Consider the following 21,699-nt stretch of genomic DNA (forward strand, 5'->3'; position numbering starts at 1 on the left):
AAGGATGTATCTAGCGGCTACCCATTGACCCTCACATGGATTGACTTATCTTGCTTAAAGCATACAATTTATGAGTGCTTGCGCATATCTTAGGATATTAGGTCGAGCCAATGGCGGAAACATTGGGAATCAATTTCATGCGTTCAACAATTTCAGATTCAAAGGATAACTGTGATTCGGTTCAAAGTAATCCCACAATCCATTGGAATAAAATCCCTCTTAGATTTATCCATGCTGAAATCATGAAGAATCTTATCAAAATAAGACTTTTGTCTTAATGCCAATATCCTTTTAGATCTATCTCCATAGATCCGGATATCTAATATGCGATGTGCCTCATCTGAATATTTCATCTGGAAATGATTTCCCAACCACCCCTTAACGGAGGTAAGCATTGGTACATCATTCCCAATGAGTAATATGTGAAGACAATTTTACTCCCACTAAACTTCATGTATAAACATGGTTCTTCGACAAATCGAGTGAAACCATTCTCAATTATCACATGAACTAAAAAAACTCCCACTAAACTTCATGTATAATTGTGGTTCTTTGAAAAAATCAAATGCAACCATTCTCTATTATCACATGACTGGGAAAAATGATTTTTACAATCTCTTTATGCTTTGCTTAAAACCACATATGAATCCCTTAAGCTTACTTAGCAGGTTAGAATTCTCAGACTTAAACCTATGATTAGTGTCACACACACATCCTCTTCTAAATTCCTATTTTAGAAAGGCGGTTTAATATCACTTGCCATGTTTCATCAAAAATGAAATGCGGCAATTACTAACATGATTTGATTCGATTAACCTCACCATGTTCATCTACGCAATTCTATACTTGAAGGCTTTACTTCAAAGAGACCAATATCTTAAAGTAATCATTCTTAGCTTTGCGTATAGAATCTATTACGGATTGTAAAACCAAGACTTCTTTGCAACAAATTCCGATTTGGTTCACAAGCAACAATTTACTCAATAGCTAATAGTTCTATTACTTTCTAAAAGCAACTCTATTTATAACATGTCGATGACTTTTTTTAGAACATTTTCTCGTGTCATTATTCTACAAAATAAGTTTGTAGCGATTTTCTCCCACTCTATCTTTTAGAAATATACCTACTTTCTAAGAAGATAGCCTTAAGAGCTACAAACAATTTTGTTCTTTTTAATGCAAAAGAGCATTAGGCACATGTTATCCTTGAGATATTTATTAAGATATGTTACGATTTTAGAGACTAATCCCTCCCATATCTTGTATGAAGTCTCTTTTTTAATTTATATTGCGCGTTTTCACTTTAAACAACCCATGCTAACATTGGATTTCAAATCGCCAAATATGAGTTCAATAACTCATTTCAACTCTCAATCGATCGATCTTACATTACATAAGAAATATCATGGTGCCATGAATCTTTTAATTGTGAATCAAATTCATAACTTAGGACTTAACCATATTTCAACAAATCATCATTTTTCAATATTATCGATTGGGTTGAGTCGAGTCATTTTATGTTATAGATATTAATAGAGAATGAGGAAAGATGTCTTAAAACTTAAAATGCCATAAACCGAAATGACTTGGGTTGAAAGCCAAGTCATTCAAAATAAAATACAATATTTGTTCGCAGATGCAAAATAAAAGAACCTTCCATGTCTAACATGGAAACAAAATAAGTTTTTAAGACAATGTCATAACATAACTACTATTATGAAGACATATTCAAAATAAAACGCCAAGCCAAGTCCATAGATCTCCATCTATGCGGCGGCTACTCTAGCTTCCCTTGGAGATCCTCCTCATGCTTGCTTATCTTTTCCTTTCTTCTCATGCCCTAAATTCAATAAGAAGAGTGAGAAACACAACTAGTATCTTAATACAAAGTTGAGTTGGAAAATTAATATCAATATCATAAACTTTTGGAAGAAATATTACCTACTGGAGTCACACATCCAGCTTTGATGTCTTCCAAATATTTGGGGCAATTGCGCTTCCAATGGCCGATGCCATTACAATAATGGCAGTTATCATCGGATTTGACTCCCCTTTTGGGTCTGGAAGAGCTATTCTCAGTAGCTTTCTCCTTACCTTTGTAGGAAGTGGGTTTCTTACCCTTGTTAACATTTTTCTTATACTTTCCCTTACTCTTTGGATTGATGTTGAGCATATCCTTGCTAGTGCTTGCATTAAGTCCCATGTCCCTTTCGGCTTGCACAAGCATTTTGTGCAAGTCATGGAGATTGGTTTTCAAGTTTTGCATGTTATAGTTTACCCTAAACTGAACATAGCCCTTGATTCGACTTAAGGAATGAAGCACTCAGTCAATCGCGAGTTGTTCGGGGATCTCAACCCCTTTCAACTTGAGGGTCTCAACATACTCAATCATTTTGAGCACATGAGGACTCACTTTTTGTCCTTCTTTGTTTTTGAGGTCAAAGAATTGGGAAGCCGCTTCATATTGAATAATCCTAGGAGCTTATGAAAACATGGTCACAAGTCTAGTATAGATTTTATAGGCGGTGCTCATTTTTATGGCACTCCTTTGAAGATCGGGTTCCATGGAGAAAATCAAGACATTCTTGACCGCGGCGTATTCTTTTTGGTAGGTCTCAAAGGCCTCTCTAACCGCGGTTGTTGACCTAGCATTAGGAGAAGCGGGAGGAGCCTTGGTAAGGTATTTGAGCTTGTCATCACCTTCCGCGGCTAAGCGAAGTTGCGCATCCCAATCGGTGAAATTTGAACCATTCTTTTCGAGTTTGCAACGATCCATAAAGGATTGAAGCCATGAAACGGTAGTGAGAGGTGGTGCGGACGAGCTAGTGGATGCCATTGTGATAAATCAATTGACTACAAAATATGAGATGAAGGAAAAATTTACATTTATCGTGAATAAGACTTGTAAATATTTTAGACAAGTTTAGCATTTATATAATGACCTCCACCCAATTATATAAACAATTCCAAGACCCAAATTCATATTAACTCGATTGTGACCAACGGGCCCTCTACATCCTTACTAATATAATTTGGTAGGTTAACTCATTTAACCGATTCTACACTTAGAACGCTCGGTCGATGAAATTACACTAAGTTTATCTTTAGCTCGGACCTATTGAGACAGCGGTCCCTCTAATACTTCCGTTGAGATCAACCAAATTTCGAAATGTAATAACATTTTATTACCCCACTTACCCAACGTTAAAAGAAAGCACCCCGGTATAATATTTCAATACCGTATTGTACCCCTAATGAAATTGGGATTCATGAGTTCCTACTATTTGGTAAGGCTAAGTCTCAATTTTATAAAATGTGAAGGTCTTGTCAATTTATTATCTATCTCTTTTAAGTGAACTAAATTAGTGATCTATCGATAATTAAAATTGACAAGATCGATTATTCGATATAAAAAAAATATGCATGAGATGTTATGGCGATTTGGCATGCATGCAAACATATAAAGAAAGAGCATGTAAAGAAAACACAATTTCCTAGTATGACCTTCCTAAAATAGAAAATCTAATAATCTATTACATATTCGGAAACCAACTCCTTTGTTCCCTTGAACTTCATGTGACACGCCTCCCAAGGAAATACCGTCTTGATCGGAACTTCTTTCCGAATGCCTCTGTCTTTAGAAAACTCCGGAATTACAAAATAATAATAAAATACATAGCTATTCCTATTATACATTTGTAATAAAAATAAATCTATTAAATTACAAAATGGTGATGCGAAATCACATTAAAATTACAACCAAATCGATATTCCCTTTCATTACGGGTAATACCGATTAAAATATTAAGGCCATACTAAGACAAATTACATTATTCAAAAATACATAAATTTAAATGACATTTATCCCTAAATTATAAAAAAAAATATATGTATTCAAACATGTAAAATGAATGTGCCAAATCGCCTTACTAGATTATATCGTATATAGCTCGGTTTTTATGGAAGTGCGTGATTTTTAACTTATTAAAATCACTTAATTATTCTTAAATCAAATTTAAGGCCAAATTAATTATCCTAATTGTCTTAGGACTCAAAAATTAGTCTCCACTTAAAATTTGACAATAATCCAACTTGGTTATACATTGTTGCTCATATTTAACCCCATTATCATAACAATTATGAAATAATTCCAAATTCAATTAAAATAATCTAAAAATTTTAAATTTAAATTTTGAACATTCTGTTATATTACCATGACCCTCATAATATCAAAAATATGGGTTAAAAATTTGGAATTAATTTAGAGAAAAATATAGTTGCGATTTATCGGATTTATAAAAAAAAATGCCCAAATCACATGAAAATTATTCTAATAAATTTTCCAACTTTACATATGATGTTTAGGACATAAATGAAACCTAAAATAATTTTTTCATGCCATGAAATTCGTTTTAGCTATTTTTAGCTCATATAATCTCAATTTATTCCATTTTAACCATTAAAATCATAAATCGTGAAAAATTAATCGAATTAATCTCAAATTTTACATACAATAAGTAAAATATACATGTGAGATCATATTAAGATTTCATGGTCAGATTCGAAGTTTAACTATTTTTAGTTAATAAACCACCATTTTACTCACTAAAATGTTATTATTATACTAAAAATCATAAAAATGAGCAATAAACTTCTATAAACCATTTAAAATGAACTAAAATATTTTAGGACCAGAATGTATACATGCATCAAAAATTTCGTGCATTTATCATATTTACACAAATTTTCCAGTTTTTATTTTAGTCAATTAATAACTCGTAAAAAACCTAAAAAGATTTGCATGCAACAACCAAGGCACTTGATACCAATTGTTAGGTTTTATAACCATCTTATTAGACATTTCTAATCTAAGTTACTAATTAATTTAGATGTTGAGAATCTAGTTACATGCAAACAAAATAAGAGTAAAAGGAGAAAACGATTTTTCCTTACATTTGTATGAAATGAAAATGGGCACAAGGATGGACTCCTTCCAATCTTGTTCTTGAGCTTATGAATAAAAGGATGATCCTGCAATTTTCAAAGTAGAAACTCTCCTATCAATTGCACCCAAGATTTTACCCAAATTATTTCTAGTAATATTAACAAGATATTACAAGAAATTAAAATCCCTTAATATTAATTTTATTACTACTCTAGTAATTGGATAATAATATTATGGTTGTGTGATTTTTAGAGAGAATCATGCATAAAATTAGAACAAGAAAAATGAGCAACAAATTGCCCTCTTATTAGCCCCAAAACCGGCACCCATAGAGCCTTAGTGGGCAATTACTTTTCCTTATTTTATTATGCATGCAAAGTGTAGTTATGATTACATTAGGGTGGGTTGTGTCATAAGCATGCAATAGGAGAATTATTACATGCAGATAGTTGATTAAAGAAAAGACAAAAATAAGATGTTGTCCAACAACACCATATTTTCGGCCAACATTAGATAAAATGAACCATTTTGATTTTGTAATGTTTGTCACACAAATATAAGAATCATACATTTATTTATCTCACATAAATATGCATTAGTTTGATCGTATAACAATTATATACTATAAACTAATAATTAATATACATTTAACTCTTAAGTGATAATTATGTCATTATATTAAAATATAATGAGTCCTATAATGTCTAATTTAATAAATTTACAACCCTTTGTAAATATAATAAAAAAATAACCTCTACCTCTAAATATATAAAAACCTCGATTAATTTAACGAATTAAAGATTAATCATTAAATTAAATCCTATTTAATCACATTATAAAAAAATAAAATTTCATTAGTCAATCATCGCATAATTGAATAATAAACTTGTGTTGACTCGAGTTCTAAACTCGATTTCAACAAACTCACACAACTAAATATATCCAAATATAAGGGACTGATCAACCTGTATCAAATTCATTTGATCAGTTAATAATTTGGGTTCCATCCTATAGGTTTGACCTCAAGGGTTCAACTGATCACCACCGTCAAACGACAGTAACGTCAAACTCTAGTCAGCCAATCATTACCGATAAATGTTGATAAGTTGACTATATAATGTATCATCCCTTATGTATTCTTATCATGAGATTTAAATATGTGATCACACTATTGTTGAGGACACATTTTCTCCAACATCGATTGTGTAAGTTGCTCCAAATCTGAAAATTTCGACTCTTTATTTCAAAGATTCATGCTTGTATATCGTTAATCTGGTAATAATTACATCCACTAAACGATTTACATAGGCAAAAGATGATTTCTAAGCCCAAAATTTCTGATTTTTATACTGAACATTTCTAGGGGTTTGCCCCAAAATTTCGATTTTTGGTCACTTAGATTCTTGTAGGATGCTTGTAAGAGTTCAATTGATACTAGAAATGCTCAACCAAGTGTAAATCTTGTGCCTTTGGATAGAAAATTCCGTCTTAAAAGAGAACAAAACTGAAAAATCCCTCTTGATATTGTGTGAATTCCGGAAAGATTCTTGTTGAACTTGTATTCTTGCAGCATGCCGAAAGCTAGAGCACCTCCCAGAAGAGAACCTGTGCCAACACCGTGATGGAGCAGGGACAATCTAGTGCGGAGCCGCTTGTTTCTCCGGTTGACAAGTATCCGACGGTAATATTTGCCGACTTTGAGCAGCGGGCTGCTTTTGTAGACTTGATGGGTCGTACTATGAGATCGACTAGATGTGTGGATCCGGGGGTCTTGAGGGACTTGAGTATTGAATCGGATATAGTGTATATATTCAAAATCTTGGGAATGGAGGGGTTGTATCACCTCCGTAAGAAGTCATATCCCTTTCTTACCCTGGAACTTATGAGTTCATTCAAGTATGATGTGGGTGGGAAGACCGTTAGTTTCCGTTTCTTGAAAATCAACCATGCCTTAACCCTTGACCAGTTTGCCAAGCACTTGAGGATAGAGACCGAGAAGGAGGGGTATATAAGTGATGTGGTGATAGAGAGTGGGGCACCCCACTACCTTCCTTACCTTATCGGCCGAACCGCCTCTACCTCTAGTGCTATGTTAATCAACAATGTTCAACATAGTCCCTTCGCATCTTCTTGTGAATGCTGACTTGCTTGCTTTATGGTCGGAATGTCGCAAGCAAGTTAAACTCCCATGAGGTGATGCTTTTGATGTCATATCTCAATCCCCTTCGAAGGGAGAGCTTTTATTATAGTGCTCCCGGAGTGGTGTGTGCTAGCTTGGCATTTATGGTTTGCTCCAAGAACCGTTACCTTAGCTATGGGGCCATAGTGACCTGCTTGGCTCAGCGTTTGACCGACTTTGAGGCCCCGATTGGGTCTACTTCTGCCCTGTTTGAGACCGCCCCTACTATAGATGAAGCTTACCTGTGCCACGTGAAGTGGTTGAGGAGGTTCGACGATGGCTCCTTGGCATGAAGGGTGAAGGGAACTAGGTGGATGAGATTGCCGGATGCTGAGATTCTACCTGTGATCGACCACTTGAGGGAGTATGACCCGGGAAGTGGGGAACCCGAGCCCGAGCCCTAGTTTTACCTTTCTCCCCTGAGATCCTTCTAGACTTACATGAGTCGGTCATAGCTTCTAGTAAGCAGAAGACGGTTCCGACCCCTCGTGAGCACTGTGGAGTGAGGATGACTAGAGAGGTAGAGACTGAGCCTCCTTACAATCCACTGAGCTTCTACCCGCATCAGTACGCGTCCTATCCAACGGTCCACGACCCTAGGATGCAAGTCAGTGAGCTCACTGAGAGGATATCTACTACCTTAGTGCTGAGGAACCTACATGAGATGGCACATCTGCAGAACATGGGGACCGGTATTGTGCAACCTATGTGGTTGAGAGGAGTTGGTGATGATAGCGGGGTGTTTCATAGTTATGGCGTAGACCGCACTACATGGAGAGCTTCGGTGAGCAACGAGTATGGCTGTCTTGCCAGACCGTGGGGAGCCAACTATGGTAGCTAGCTTGATGAGGCATGGATATGGGTTGGTGGCGACCACGCAGCTGGAGCACATCAGGGAGTGGGGACTTCAGGCACAGGCGGTGGAGAGGACATGGATGAGGATGTGGGTGTCGACCCCTGAGCTCCATTTATTTTGTTGTTTGATTGTTGGATGTTTGTTGAGGATTTGTTAGTACACTTTAACATTTGGATTTATTTGGATAACTGTAATCGGGCCATAAGACCAATACTTTACTTTCTATATTTCTTGGTAGTTAAGACTTAATTTCTTGTGTTCGTCGATGGTTTAATCTTGTATTGCAGGTAGATGTTTGTGATTTCATGTTGTTAGTTGCGAAAAAATGGAGTTCTGCCTCCAGGAACTCGACCGAGTACTGAATACTCGACCGAGTACTGTGGACGTGGGCCAACCGCGCCGCGTGCACCCGCGCGTTTCGATTGTGGAATCGTTTAAGGCGACGACACTGTTGGAATATGTGTCCTCCGACAATAATGCGATCACAACTGTCGATCATGATGATCACATGTTTAAGTCTCATTTTAAGAATACATGTGGGAAGTAATATTTTACTGTCAACTGGTCCACACATATCGGTAATGATTGGCTGACTAGAGTTTGACATTACTGTCGTGCGACGGTGGTGATCAGTTGATCCCCTTAGGTCATACCTAAAGGGTAACACTCTTAATTGATTATTTAATTGATCGTATGACAATACGGGTTGATTAAATTACTTAAAATTGACGGACGATTTTGGAAGTAATATTTACGTATCTCATTATAATTTGATTAAATAAGATACGGTCTAAGTAATCGAATTGTTTTATTACTTAGATGAAATTATTGTTTAAGGAAACAATTGCATTTGAATGAATAATTTATTATAAATACAAGATGTTGTGATTTATAATTGGTAAATTATTTTGGTACAAGTAATTATGAATTACTAAGTCGATTTTGTACATGACGTATTTTTATTAATGCGTTGATTTTTAATATGTTAAAAATGTATAACAATTTTACATGACTTGTGACATGTGACAAATTGACAAATTGACAAAGATAAAATGGAATCCATTTTATCTTAAATGGACCGAAAAAGAGGGTGTATTAGGATAAATATTATGTTGATTAATTAAGTGGAAAACATAATCATTTTACCTAATTACTAGCCATGCATACCTAGTTACTCTTGTGAAGAACACCTTGCTCAGGCATTGGCCCCTTTTACCCTCTCCTACCCGGTTTTTCTTGTAGAAAAGACCAAAGGGTTTTCTCTATTATTTACCTAATACACTACATCAAAATATTAGTGCATATTCATTCATTCTACACATAAAAAACATAAAGTTTTAGAGAGATAAAATTACTTCTTCTTCTCCCTTCTCTTAACCGAAATTAAGAGACCAAAATCAATATTTTGGGTCAATTTTATTTAGATTAATATTGTTCTAGTATTAATAATATTAATTTTATTAAGAGGTTATCTTGGGTATTATTCCTTGGGAGGGATTCAAAACTTGAATCCTTTGTTCATCCAATTTTAGGAGAGCTCAAGAACAAGTGAGTAGGAGAACTAATTTGTGCCCAATAATCCGAAATTTCTATTGTAAGAATGACGATTTCTTCTTTATCTTTATTCATGTTTGCATGCATAAGATCTAAATTAATTTTATGACTAAATTAAATTGTAACATATAAGAATATGTTAAAATAATGAGATATAGTTTTCCAACAGACACTTCTCCCACGGAACCTTGGATAGTTGGTTCGTCGGTTTTGTTACTCGTCGTCAAAAGTTATCTTGACCAAAACAATATTTATAACTTCACAAACTACTCTACTCTTAGTAAAGAGGTAAGTAAAGGTCGGATCCCAAGAGACGGGTAATGATGTAGGATTTTCAATTGCAAATGGTTGTGTCTAGGGGTGTCACAATTTGGGTTGAGATAAGAGATCAACTAAACTAATCAACAATGTAAATAAAGTAATGAAAACAAGCAAGATGATTAAAATGAGATGTAAACAATTGATTAAAATCACTAGGGTGTCATGAGTTCATAGGGGATTCATGGGATTTGATCATACAAACATATTTTCTACTAGATGCAAGCACTAATTATTGTGATGGGATCGAGTTAGTGTATATCTTACAATCCCTAAGAAGGTTTGGGTCCCGGAGCCGAATTGATTAAATTGTACAACACTTACAAGTCGACTTAATCCTTTCTATCCAACTATATGCATGGTCTAATGAGACTCGAGTTGGTTTATGTCTTACAAGTCTCATTGAAAAGGTAAGTGATGGGTAAAAATTGCAAGGATTCATAGGCTCGCATTTCATCAAACATAACATGTGCATAAGTTGGAATCACAACAAGCAAGTAAATTAATTATGAAAACATATTAGATTAAGCATGAATCAATCCCCATGTTGGTTTCCCCTAATTCCCCATTAACCCTAGTTAAGGAAACTACTCACTCATTATCATGTTTAACATGCTAACAAGGTTGTCAATCATACTTGCAAGGCAAAACATGATGAACAAATGAAAATAATTAACAATAATTAAAAAGGATTAAGAGAGAATTATACCTATGAAGATGATTCGAAATAATAGAAGCACTTGATGATTGATGGAAGGTTGTCATGTTAGAAATCTAGATCTCTATACTTAACATATTCTTATATGTTTCAAATTTATTTAGTCATAAAATAAATTCTAGATCTTATGCATGCAAACTAAAATAAATTATAGATCTCCTTCTTGTTAGTTCTTGAGCTTTCCATTATTGGATGAACATACATGACCTCAAAATAGAAGCCCTCCAATTAGTAGCACCCAATACTATCCCTTAAACCCACAAACTAATATGTACTAGATATTTATATTGTGGTTTACCTTAAAATTGATTACTAACACTCATATATTACATTAATAATTTTAGTAATCTTTTGAACAAATTTGAATCAAAAACTCATCTTTTTGATGAAGATTAAAGAGAGAGAAGAGAGTAAAAATACATGAACTTTTTGCATGTCATATTAGAATGAATAATAATATGTGAGAAAACTCTCTTATTGTTCTCTCAAAAACCGGTGGCCTCATGCTTGCATAGACCATAATTATTTTTTCTTTTTGTCTTCACAAGACAAATAGGTGTAAGGCTTTTGCATGGTCAAGTCACTATCAAGTGTCTTAGACAAAAGAATAAGACAAATGAATAAGACCAAAACCCACTAAAACTCCCACCTAATTTCGGTTTACATGTAGTACAATTGTATGTCATGTGACATGTGACATGTCTTATGTCATGTTTTAATTTAAAATGCATATTTAACAAATTAAATATCATTTACAAATTAAATAAATCATATTTAACAAATTGACTAGTAATATAAAATTACTTTCTCATAAAATGGTCATTTAATTACTAGTTAGTATAATTCACAATATCTTGTAATTATAACTAACCTATCATTCTCATCTCGCGTGTTTCGCAAACACCGATTAATTTTAGTAATATAACTTCTTAAATTACTAAATAAAATCTCATTTAATCACATTATAATAAGATGTCATTTTCTCTCTTATGATAATAATTTGTTCAATTTTAAGGAATCAATTAATCCGTATCGGCGTACAATTAATTAACCTTTTCAATTAAGGGAATCGTCCTTTAGGTGTGACCTCAAGGGATCAACTGGTCACCACCGTCGCACGACAGTAATGTCAAACTCTAGCCAGCCAATCATTACCGATATGTGTGGACCAGTTGACTATATATATTATGTATCATCCCTTCCGTATTCTTGAAATGAGATTTAATAATGATATTTAAATCATATGATCGCAATATTGTTGAGGACACATTTCCCAACAATCTCCCACTTGTCCTCGACAAGTGTGCGTCACCAATTCTCTTGTCCTATTACTATCTCCCACTCAATGCAAGGTGTCTTTCGGGTCGTACCTGCAAGTGATCATATCGAGAGTGGTTTCCTCGATCTGGAGAATAACTGATTGACCGAAATTTATCCACCATGGATACCTTCCGAGCGTGGCCACGCATTTCCAGTTCATTACTCCTCGAGTGGCCCTGAGATATTGTTTTAACCCTGACAAGGGGGTGGACAATTCCTATCGTACTTATTCCCTTCGACTAGACACAACCATCATAACCCAAAATATGCCCATTTGACCCCATTTACGAAGGTCGTAGTAACATAAATCAAAGCTAATCTGAAACTGTGTCATCTTAGGCGAACAGTCTTTAGTCAAAAGAATCGACTCATTAGAATACTATAGTAGCTCTCGCCACGACCAGGCTATATAAATTTGCCAGAACTCTATAAGCGGTCACTGCCCGACAAAGTGTTCCTAACAGTCTGCCTATGTGATCGACTAGTCATCTCACATGACTCTATGACACTTGAACTTGCCATCAATCGCATCACACCCTAGTCACTTTGAAACGTCAACTCATACAAGTGACTATGGGCGAATACCATGTTAATCCGGGTTCACTTTAACGGGGTTCAATGTTGTCTCTACAACCCGTTTGGATGTAACAAAGTATGATAAAAGAGTTTTATAGTAAAACTCAAACGACAAATGCGATTATCACATATGAATAGTCAATGCTTGATTACTACTTCATATTCTATAATCTAATTTGATCTTTTATGTAGTTATTCATCTCAATTTAATTGAAATGACATGACTCATCATGTTAAGCCTATGAGAAGGCTTTGGTTAGTAGGTTTTATAAACTTCTTGTACCTTACTCAACCTTACTACATACTCGTTTTCCTTTGTAATGTATACATTTGCATTACAAAACTTTCTGAGTATGTGTCGAGATCCAATCAAGACATAGGCCCTCTAGCCTTAGAATAGCTCCCACTTGTTTTTCACAAAAGATGCGGGACTCATCCTTCTTGCACCTCTCATGATTGCAAGTGTACTCAATTTCCGTTGTAAACATTTCTCATTGTTCTTTATTGCCTAGAACGATTCTAGAAAATCTACTTCTTAATTAACATAGCCACAATGGTATCTTAACCATCCTAATGTGTTTTGATTATGGTTTTGTCAGAAACCATGTGCAATCTCAATTGTCAATTGTCACTTGTGTAACACCCTTACACAAAATTGCATCAAAAACACTTTGCTTTACTTCCTTAATGCTTCTGCAAGCACTTAAGGGTAATATTTATGGCTTACTTGGTAAAGATTACTTAAATTCGATTTTTGAAAACAATTCATCATACTCAAAGTATATGAAGTGTTATACATCATTACTTATTTAATTGATCCGACAGCGGAAGCAAATGAAATCAATCAAATATGTTCAATTTAATTGAACTAGTCATGAATCTTATCAACATAAGACTTCTTATTGACGCTAATATCATGTGGATTTATCTTCATAAATCCGGATATTAAAGATGTATTATAATACTCCAAAAGTCTTTAAACCATTCGCAATCATCAATATGTCATCCACATATAAGACTAATTAAAATTACCGTAACTCCCACTAAACTTCATGTATAAAAACAACTTCTCGACTTATCGAGAAAAGTTTTATAACATGATCAAATCATTGATTCCAACTCATTGATGTCCTACTTAAGATCCTCTCTTAAGTTTCACATTATCTTAGGATTGTAAAAATCTATAAAACTTATGACATGTATTGAATACATTCCTTCTTGTTGAAGAAGTGGGTTTTAGATTCACTTGCTGTGTGCATATCCTTATAATGAAACACAATCCCTAAGAAGATCCAAATAGACTTACGCATTTCAATTAGTGCAAAACCCTTTGCAACCAATCTTGCTTTGAAATCTCTCTTTATTAGTGCAAAACCCTTTGTCACTAATCAAGCCCTTTTATTTCGGATTTTCATGGCTCTAAGCCTTGTATTGAGCTGTGACTTAAACAATCTTATATAAGTCATATGTTCATTACTTTCTAGAAGTAATCAACTTGAATCAATCAATTTCTTTTATAAGTTATAAGCTCTTTACTTTCTTAAAAGTAGCATGAATTCATCATTTTTAACAAGTGACGAATTTAACCTCCTAGGTTTTGAAGAAACAATGTCTTACACAAAACGTCTCATGTAGCCAAGAAAGACCAGTTTCTTGCGACATAACATAATGTCTTACACAAAACGTCTCATGTAGCCAAGAAAGACCAGTTTCTTGCGACATAACATTCTCTGTGGCATTCTTTGTGGCTCTTGCATAATTTCTCCCACTCTGTCTTCTAGAAATAAACTTGTATTTTAGAAAGATGGCTTCACGAGCCGCAAAACCCGTCGTACTCGTGATAATTGAAGAGGGAAAAATGAGCATTTGTTTCTTGTGAAAACTTACAAACATGGTACCCTTACCATTTCATATCTCATATGATTCGATTTAGTGGAAAAATAATTTAGACAAAAATGATAAAATCCCCAAAAGGATCAAGTAACTCAAAGTAACTTGATTGAAGTCCAAACCATATCGAATAGCGTTTGATTTCTTATCCAACCACACATTATTCTATAATGCGTGCTAAGAGAGATTAACTTGTGATACTATATCACATTTCCTTTGGCTTATATCAAAGTCTTCACTTTGATAATCCCATCACGACTAAATCGTGATTCCTTGAACTCTTTAAACTTCTTCAAAGATTTTTCTATTTACCTTATTAAGTGAACACATTAGCGTCAACTTAAATCGTTGGTAAAAGAAAATGATCAACTTATTTTGGATCGATGATTTACAACCTCGATCTCCTTTTTAACCAAAAGGCACGAGATATCTTGCTTTGAATACAAGATACGCATATACCATTAACAATCTAATGGTTTCAAGAGTACTCGATAACTCTTTGCGTTCATCATTCCAAAATTTAAGGTTTAATCTTGGGTTACCAATTTGAGTCTTGCATCATCTTCATGATATATCATTCTAGTTTGGTTTAGAATATAATCACCTTGATAATGGGCTAGCCATACATCAAATCGTGGTGTATAGGGTCACAAAAGTGAAACCTCTTTTGTATCTTAACAAGTTTGTATTCTTATTTAGAGTTTATGTACTTAATAGTCACAATTAAGTACAACTCCAAACCCTAAAACTAGATTTAGTACTCAATGACTCTATCTCTCGACTTCGTTGTTGCTAGTCGTCATATTCTAATCATCCTATGTATCAAACATAATGATGAAAACCTCCACTGGTTTCTAATATTGACGAAGTGGTTCCAGCAAAATTTATGTTTAATCAAATAAACATTTAAAGAAGAAGGTCCCATTAGATGTCCCACAACTAACTTGTTGATTCTTCAATAATTTGGGGTAGTTTCCTTTCTAGTGTCCAACATTTAAGACAATGGAAACTTTATCGCTCGGGATTGATAGGTTTAGTATCGTCATTCTCAACAACTTTACCTTTAACATTACCTTGTATCAATTCCATTATAATCTTTACTTCTTGAACCTCGTCCTTATCTTAACGGTTTAAGAGAATGCTCCCACTCATTTCAATGAGTCTTTGCTTTGAGAAGCAAAATTGAATTCATGAAGATTACTCTTCATTTGTTCGTTTTAGTCTTAAAACTATCATTGATGTGGTTGCGTTTTTTTGGTCAATTTTGATTTCCAACAAATCTAGTTACCAAAATTTGAAACAATTCATTGTAAGTAGATGTGTTAGTCAAGAATCAAAAACCTGTTTGATAATGAATAACTTTAATCTATACTCTTTACAAGAGATCCTTAGCAATGGTTCATTTGAGGTTTTAGTAGAAAATTCAAATTTTGTCTTTAGTTACGATGTTTTAATGGAGATTTGAATGGAAATGATATCGTATATGAATTGTGGTAAAGAAATAGAACAATATGATAACGGAATAGTGGAAAACTTAACATTTATCGTTTTATTAATACTTGTAAATAACAAGTAAAGCATTTACATAGTGACCTCTACCCAACTATGATAAATGATTCCAAGATCCAAATTCATATTAACTTGGGGCACGGTGTGCCGAAATACCCTTTATTAATATAACTCGGTGGATTAACTCTTTAATCGATTCTACTTTTAGAACTCTTGGTCGATAAAATTACATTAATATTTTATCTCTAGCCCGAAACACATCCGGAAATACGTCGTGAATACTTTCGTTGAGTTCAACCCAAATTTCGAATAAATGTGTCCGTGATCCAAACCCATGTCAACTTAGGGCACGGTGTGCCGAAATACCCTTTATTAACATAAATTCGGTGGATAGACATTTATCACCCCACTTCACCAACGTAACAAGGTTTGTCTTACGGTAAAGCCGGCTCAACTCCCTTGCGAAACTGGTACTTCATGGGTTTCTAATTTTTGGTAAGGCTAAGCACTACTACAAATTTAGGCAACTACAACGCCCCTTTAAGAACGATTATTCACGAAAATCACAATAGACGTTGTAGAATGTATGGCGCGAATTTTACTAAAATCAATTACAACGGGTATAGTTATAAAAACCGTTGTTATTATTTTTAACAACGGGTCACACATGCGGAACCGTTGTTAATAATTTGGCGCAAAATTGGCGCAAAGTTAGTGAAAAGTAATCACAACGGTTACTTTTGAAACCCGTTGTTAAAACATATTTGACAACGGGTGTTTTTTACAACCGTTGTTAAAACATATTTCACAACGGTTGTTGTTTAATAACCGTTGTCAATACCTTCCATACTATAAACCACACAAATGTAAGTCTGCTGCCCACAAAACACAACCCTTAATACACAAACACAAACACAGCAGACAAACAAACACAAAACACATACACACTCTCTTTCTCTCTTTCTCTATTTCTCTCTTTCTCATCGTCGCTTTATCTTCTCGCCGTCATTGTGATTTCATCGTCTATTACGTTCGTATTTATCGGTAAATCTCGCAAATCCTTTGTCATCGTCATTATTTTCTTTTTCTATTTATTTCTTTTGCATATATGTGTTTTTATCGACCATTATGTTATTTGTTTAAGTATTGTTCGCATAATTAGTTACTAAAACAATGAAGAAGCAAGATGAAGAAGTAAGATAAACATAATTAATATATATATATATATATATATTTATAAATACATAAATTAAAAAAAAAAATTACATATGTAAAAATGCAATTCTTATATTTTCATGGAGGATCTTATTGTGCTCTATCGTATCCATCCTCTCCTCCTTGGCTATTTGGAGGTTCCGTTCAGCAGTTGCTATATCGTCATATAGCCGCAATCGCTTCTTTGCTCCGTCAAGCCATCTTCTTTGGCGTGCTTGGTGCGGATCGAGCTTCGCAAGGTAGCTCCTGAAACTTTCCTCAATATGGAGGAACCGGCGGATGAAGTTGTTGTTGTTCTCGATCATGGTAAGAGTCTTTAGGATGAAATCATTCATTTTCTTAGTGTTTTTTGAGTTTGATTTGAAAGATTAAGTAGAGTTTGTTTTTGAGTTAGAGTTTGGAGATGAATATATGAGATAATGGAAATGTTAGTTGAGATATGCAATGTATTTATACTAAGCAATGTGTGGGTTGAGTTAATTGCTTTTTAATTAATATATATGTTAGGAAGTTGTGCCATAATCATCATCATCTCTCTCAATAATGCTGCTTCAAATCCTATTACTAACCCTTCTCATTCCATATTATCCGTTCATATGTACAGTGAATGTCAGTAATAATGCATGCATTGGAATTCTAACATGCCGTAATTATGCATGCATCTAGTAATATTTAATTTTTTTTTTTTTTTTTTTTTTAAGAACAAACAATAACGGTTATTTTAAAACAACCCGTTGTCTTTAGTTATAACAACGGTTTTGTATATTACAACCCGTTGTTATAACTTTCCCCCCAAAATTGAGTCACACTTTCCACAACGGGTTTTTATACATAAAACCGTGGTTAATATTTTTAACAACGGTTTCCTTAAGTAAACCAACCGTTGTTAAAACCTTCTACAACGGACGCTTTAACAACGTCCGCTTTTTTATATAACAACGGTTTTTGACCGTTGTTATAGCCTGTATCTGTAGTAGTGAACAAATACTTGAAATGGAAATTGCAAATGAACTTGAAATATTTAAAGGAAATTACAATAAGGAAATGCGTAAGGGAAATCTAATCTAACCTAAACTAAGAACTGAAATGAGAGTATAAAAGTTGTGTAGAAGGTGTGTAAGAAGTGTCGGATCAACACCCTTTATATAGGAGTGAAAGATGAAACGTAAACAATTAAGAGGAGGTTAACCCCGATCGGGGACACCACACCTCGATCGGGGTCGTGGTGATTTTGCTTCTTTCACTTAAATCCGTCTTAAATTGTATTGAGAATCTGATGCTATGCCTTAATGCTCCATAATTCCTCCAGTTGAATGCTTCAAATGGGTTCCTAAGCTTAGCATTTCCCACATGAACTTGGACTTTTCTTTTGGGCTTTATTTTGTATGATCATTTTGCATATCAACCCAAGCTTCATACTTCTTACTCGGGCTTAGAAATTATGAAAATACCCTTCCGAGGCCATGCTTAGTTTTTTTAGCCTCGTGAACTCACGTGCTTGCTACTTTGAAGGGAAAAAGCTACTAAAAGCTTAATTTTCTACAAAATGTAATGAATACGAGCAAACACAACTAGAACACGGAATTAGCTCATTAGATCACTAACATTAGTGCAAATGACATGTAAAATAGAGCTAAAATAAGGGGTTAAAATGTATATAAAATGGACTTATCAGTTCCATATCTTCCGCATACCGTGATAGCTTATTGAACTTGTGATAGTACTCAGATACCGCCATGCCATCAGTCATGACAAATGAGTAAAACTCAGCCCTCAACTTGCTTCGGACATGCTCGGGAACAAACTCATGTCTCATAACGCTCTTAAATTCTTCCTAGGGAATCACGGGATCACCCCTACTCTTGAAGAAATCACGGGCAACAGCCCTCTCACGGTGCTACCATACCCTAGCTTGGTCCCTTAGATAGAATGCAGCCTGCTCCACTTTCAAGTCGTCCGGACATTTAACAACCTCCAGGACGCTCTCCATCTCTTGATGCCAGTTAACGAGCAAGTTTGGCGCACCTGTGCCCTCATAGGTGGTAGGTTAAACTGGGAAATAGCGGTGCTCAGTTTTGATGCATCAACAATTACTTCCTTTTCTTTCCCTACGTTCTTTAGGGCCTCAGTTAGCGCATCATTTTACTCAATAAGGCGAGCTATCTCATCAATGTTCATCTAAACAGTTTTAGCATAAGCGGCAGATCTCTTTGGCGACATTTTGAGTTTCAATAACCAAAACAAACGTAAGCATATAGCCTACTGCTCAAAATAAAACAGCATCCGCCCAAAGAGGTAATCAGTCGAGTATCCTGAGACACTCGGCCGAGTACAAGCCACTCGGTCGAGTACTCTAGTTACTCGGCCGAGTGCTTACACTCCAGCAGCTGGTCCAAAAATCACATAGAACGCACTCGGTCGAATTCCTAAGGTACTCGGTCGAGTATGTCCCGCTTGGTCGAGTACCCACTATACTTGGCCGAGTTACCACATTCCAGTAGCTACTGCAGAATCACACATACCTTCACTCGGTCGAGTGTCAGAGATACTCGGTCGAGTTCCCCGCCACACTCGGTCGAAACATGCCAAAAACGATTCCCAACATATTCTGATACATATAAGCAATCAATCAGCCTATTCTCATGTTTCTAAAATCAAAAGTGCCAAGAAATTATATCATCAATGCATATAGCATGCCACACTATATCCACATTATATTCTTCACTCCATTTCCATAAATTCACATCATGATACTTCACCCTTTTATAGCATACACACATCCACTCTATACGTACATACAAACACACATATATTCACAACGATCCCCTTGACACACCCCATAGTGACCGGCTCGAAATTGTAAAGGTCATAGTGCGGTCTTAGGACGTCTCCTAAACCTTTGCGGTAGCTCCAAACAATTCCTACTCGGGTTCATTTTATTTAGACACCCTACGTTCATTGATTATTTGGTTTTAGGTTCCAAAATCGTCGCTCTGATACCACTTTGTAACACCCTCATCTACCAAAGTGCCTTAGCAAGACCTACTTTAGCACACATGGGAGCGTTACCATCTCGGTTGCCCAAGGTAAAGTATATTAAATACACCATAAAAGAACGTTTATTAAAGTAAAATAAAGTTTACTCGATTACAAAACCAAAATACCAAAATCCAAAATCGAAATTCAACTCAAACTACTAATGTGTAAAGTCTACTAAGTAAACATCGAAAGCTAAGAGAAATTGATAGACTCAACGGCGTCCCATCCATCTAGCAAATAAGCTCAATCATCCAAACCTGCTAAATTCCCTGCTCACCATTCCCCAATGGATCACCGCAGTTTTGAAAACAACGAAGGGGTCAGCCAACCATACAATCAATCATAAGATAACCATATAATATAAACCAATCCACTAATTCCTGTAACAATCAACCATTTCCAACTCCAAGAACTAGTGTCTGAATCGCAGCCTGGACACGGCTACACACCGCAGTGAGTAGCCCTGCCACGTTACCCAACGCAACATATAAGACTAATTAAAATTACCGTAACTCCCACTAAACTTCATGTATAAAAACAACTTCTCGACTTATCGAGAAAAGTTTTATAACATGATCAAATCATTGATTCCAACTCATTGATGTCCTACTTAAGATCCTCTCTTAAGTTTCACATTATCTTAGGATTGTAAAAATCTATAAAACTTATGACATGTATTGAATACATTCCTTCTTGTTGAAGAAGTGGGTTTTAGATTCACTTGCTGTGTGCATATCCTTATAATGAAACACAATCCCTAAGAAGATCCAAATAGACTTACGCATTTCAATTAGTGCAAAACCCTTTGCAACCAATCTTGCTTTGAAATCTCTCTTTATTAGTGCAAAACCCTTTGTCACTAATCAAGCCCTTTTGTTTCGGATTTTCATGGCTCTAAGCCTTGTATTGAGCTGTGACTTAAACAATCTTATATAAGTCATATGTTCATTACTTTCTAGAAGTAATCAACTTGAATCAATCAATTTCTTTTATAAGTTATAAGCTCTTTACTTTCTTAAAAGTAGCATGAATTCATCATTTTTAACAAGTGACGAATTTAACCTCCTAGGTTTTGAAGAAACAATGTCTCACAAAACGTCTCATGTAGCCAAGAAAGACCAGTTTCTTGCGACATAACATAATGTCTTACACAAAACGTCTCATGTAGCCAAGAAAGACCAGTTTCTTGCGACATAACATTCTCTGTGGCATTTTTTGTGGCTCTTGCATAATTTCTCCCACTCTGTCTTCTAGAAATAAACTTGTATTTTAGAAAGACAGCTTCACGAGCCGCAAACCCGTCGTACTCGTGATAATTGAAGAGGGAAAAATGAGCATTTGTTTCTTGTGAAAACTTACAAACATGGTACCCTTACCATTTCATATCTCATATGATTCGATTTAGTGGAAAAATAATTTAGACAAAAATGATAAAATCCCCAAAAGGATCAAGTAACTCAAAGTAACTTGATTGAAGTCCAAACCATATCGAATAGCGTTTGATTTCTTATCCAACCACACATTATTCTATAATGCGTGCTAAGAGAGATTAACTTGTGATACTATATCACATTTCCTTT

General features: G+C 35.0%; 1 protein-coding gene across 1 annotated transcript; it reads right to left on the reverse strand.

The window, feature by feature from the left end:
- Positions 1-1,777: 1,777 nt before the first annotated feature.
- On the reverse strand, positions 1,778-2,266 carry LOC141613557 (uncharacterized). The gene is made up of 2 exons (XM_074432294.1): positions 1,946-2,266; positions 1,778-1,840 (listed from the first exon to the last, which is right to left on the reverse strand). Exons 1-2 carry the CDS (start codon positions 2,264-2,266, stop codon positions 1,778-1,780), a joined length of 384 nt encoding a protein of 127 aa, XP_074288395.1.
- Between the last annotated feature and the right edge of the window lie 19,433 nt (positions 2,267-21,699).

The sequence above is a fragment of the Silene latifolia genome, chromosome 11, assembly GCF_048544455.1.
Source record: "Silene latifolia isolate original U9 population chromosome 11, ASM4854445v1, whole genome shotgun sequence".
In the NCBI taxonomy this organism is placed as follows: Eukaryota; Viridiplantae; Streptophyta; class Magnoliopsida; order Caryophyllales; family Caryophyllaceae; genus Silene; species Silene latifolia.

Coding starts and splice junctions, on each gene's coding strand:
- LOC141613557 (XM_074432294.1), bottom strand. CDS start 2,266: ATGCAAAACTTGAAAACCAATCTCCATGACTTGCACAAAATGCTTGTG. Junction 1,841..1,945: donor AAGCTGGATGTGTGACTCCA/GTAGGTAATATT, acceptor TATTGAATTTAG/GGCATGAGAAGAAAGGAAAA.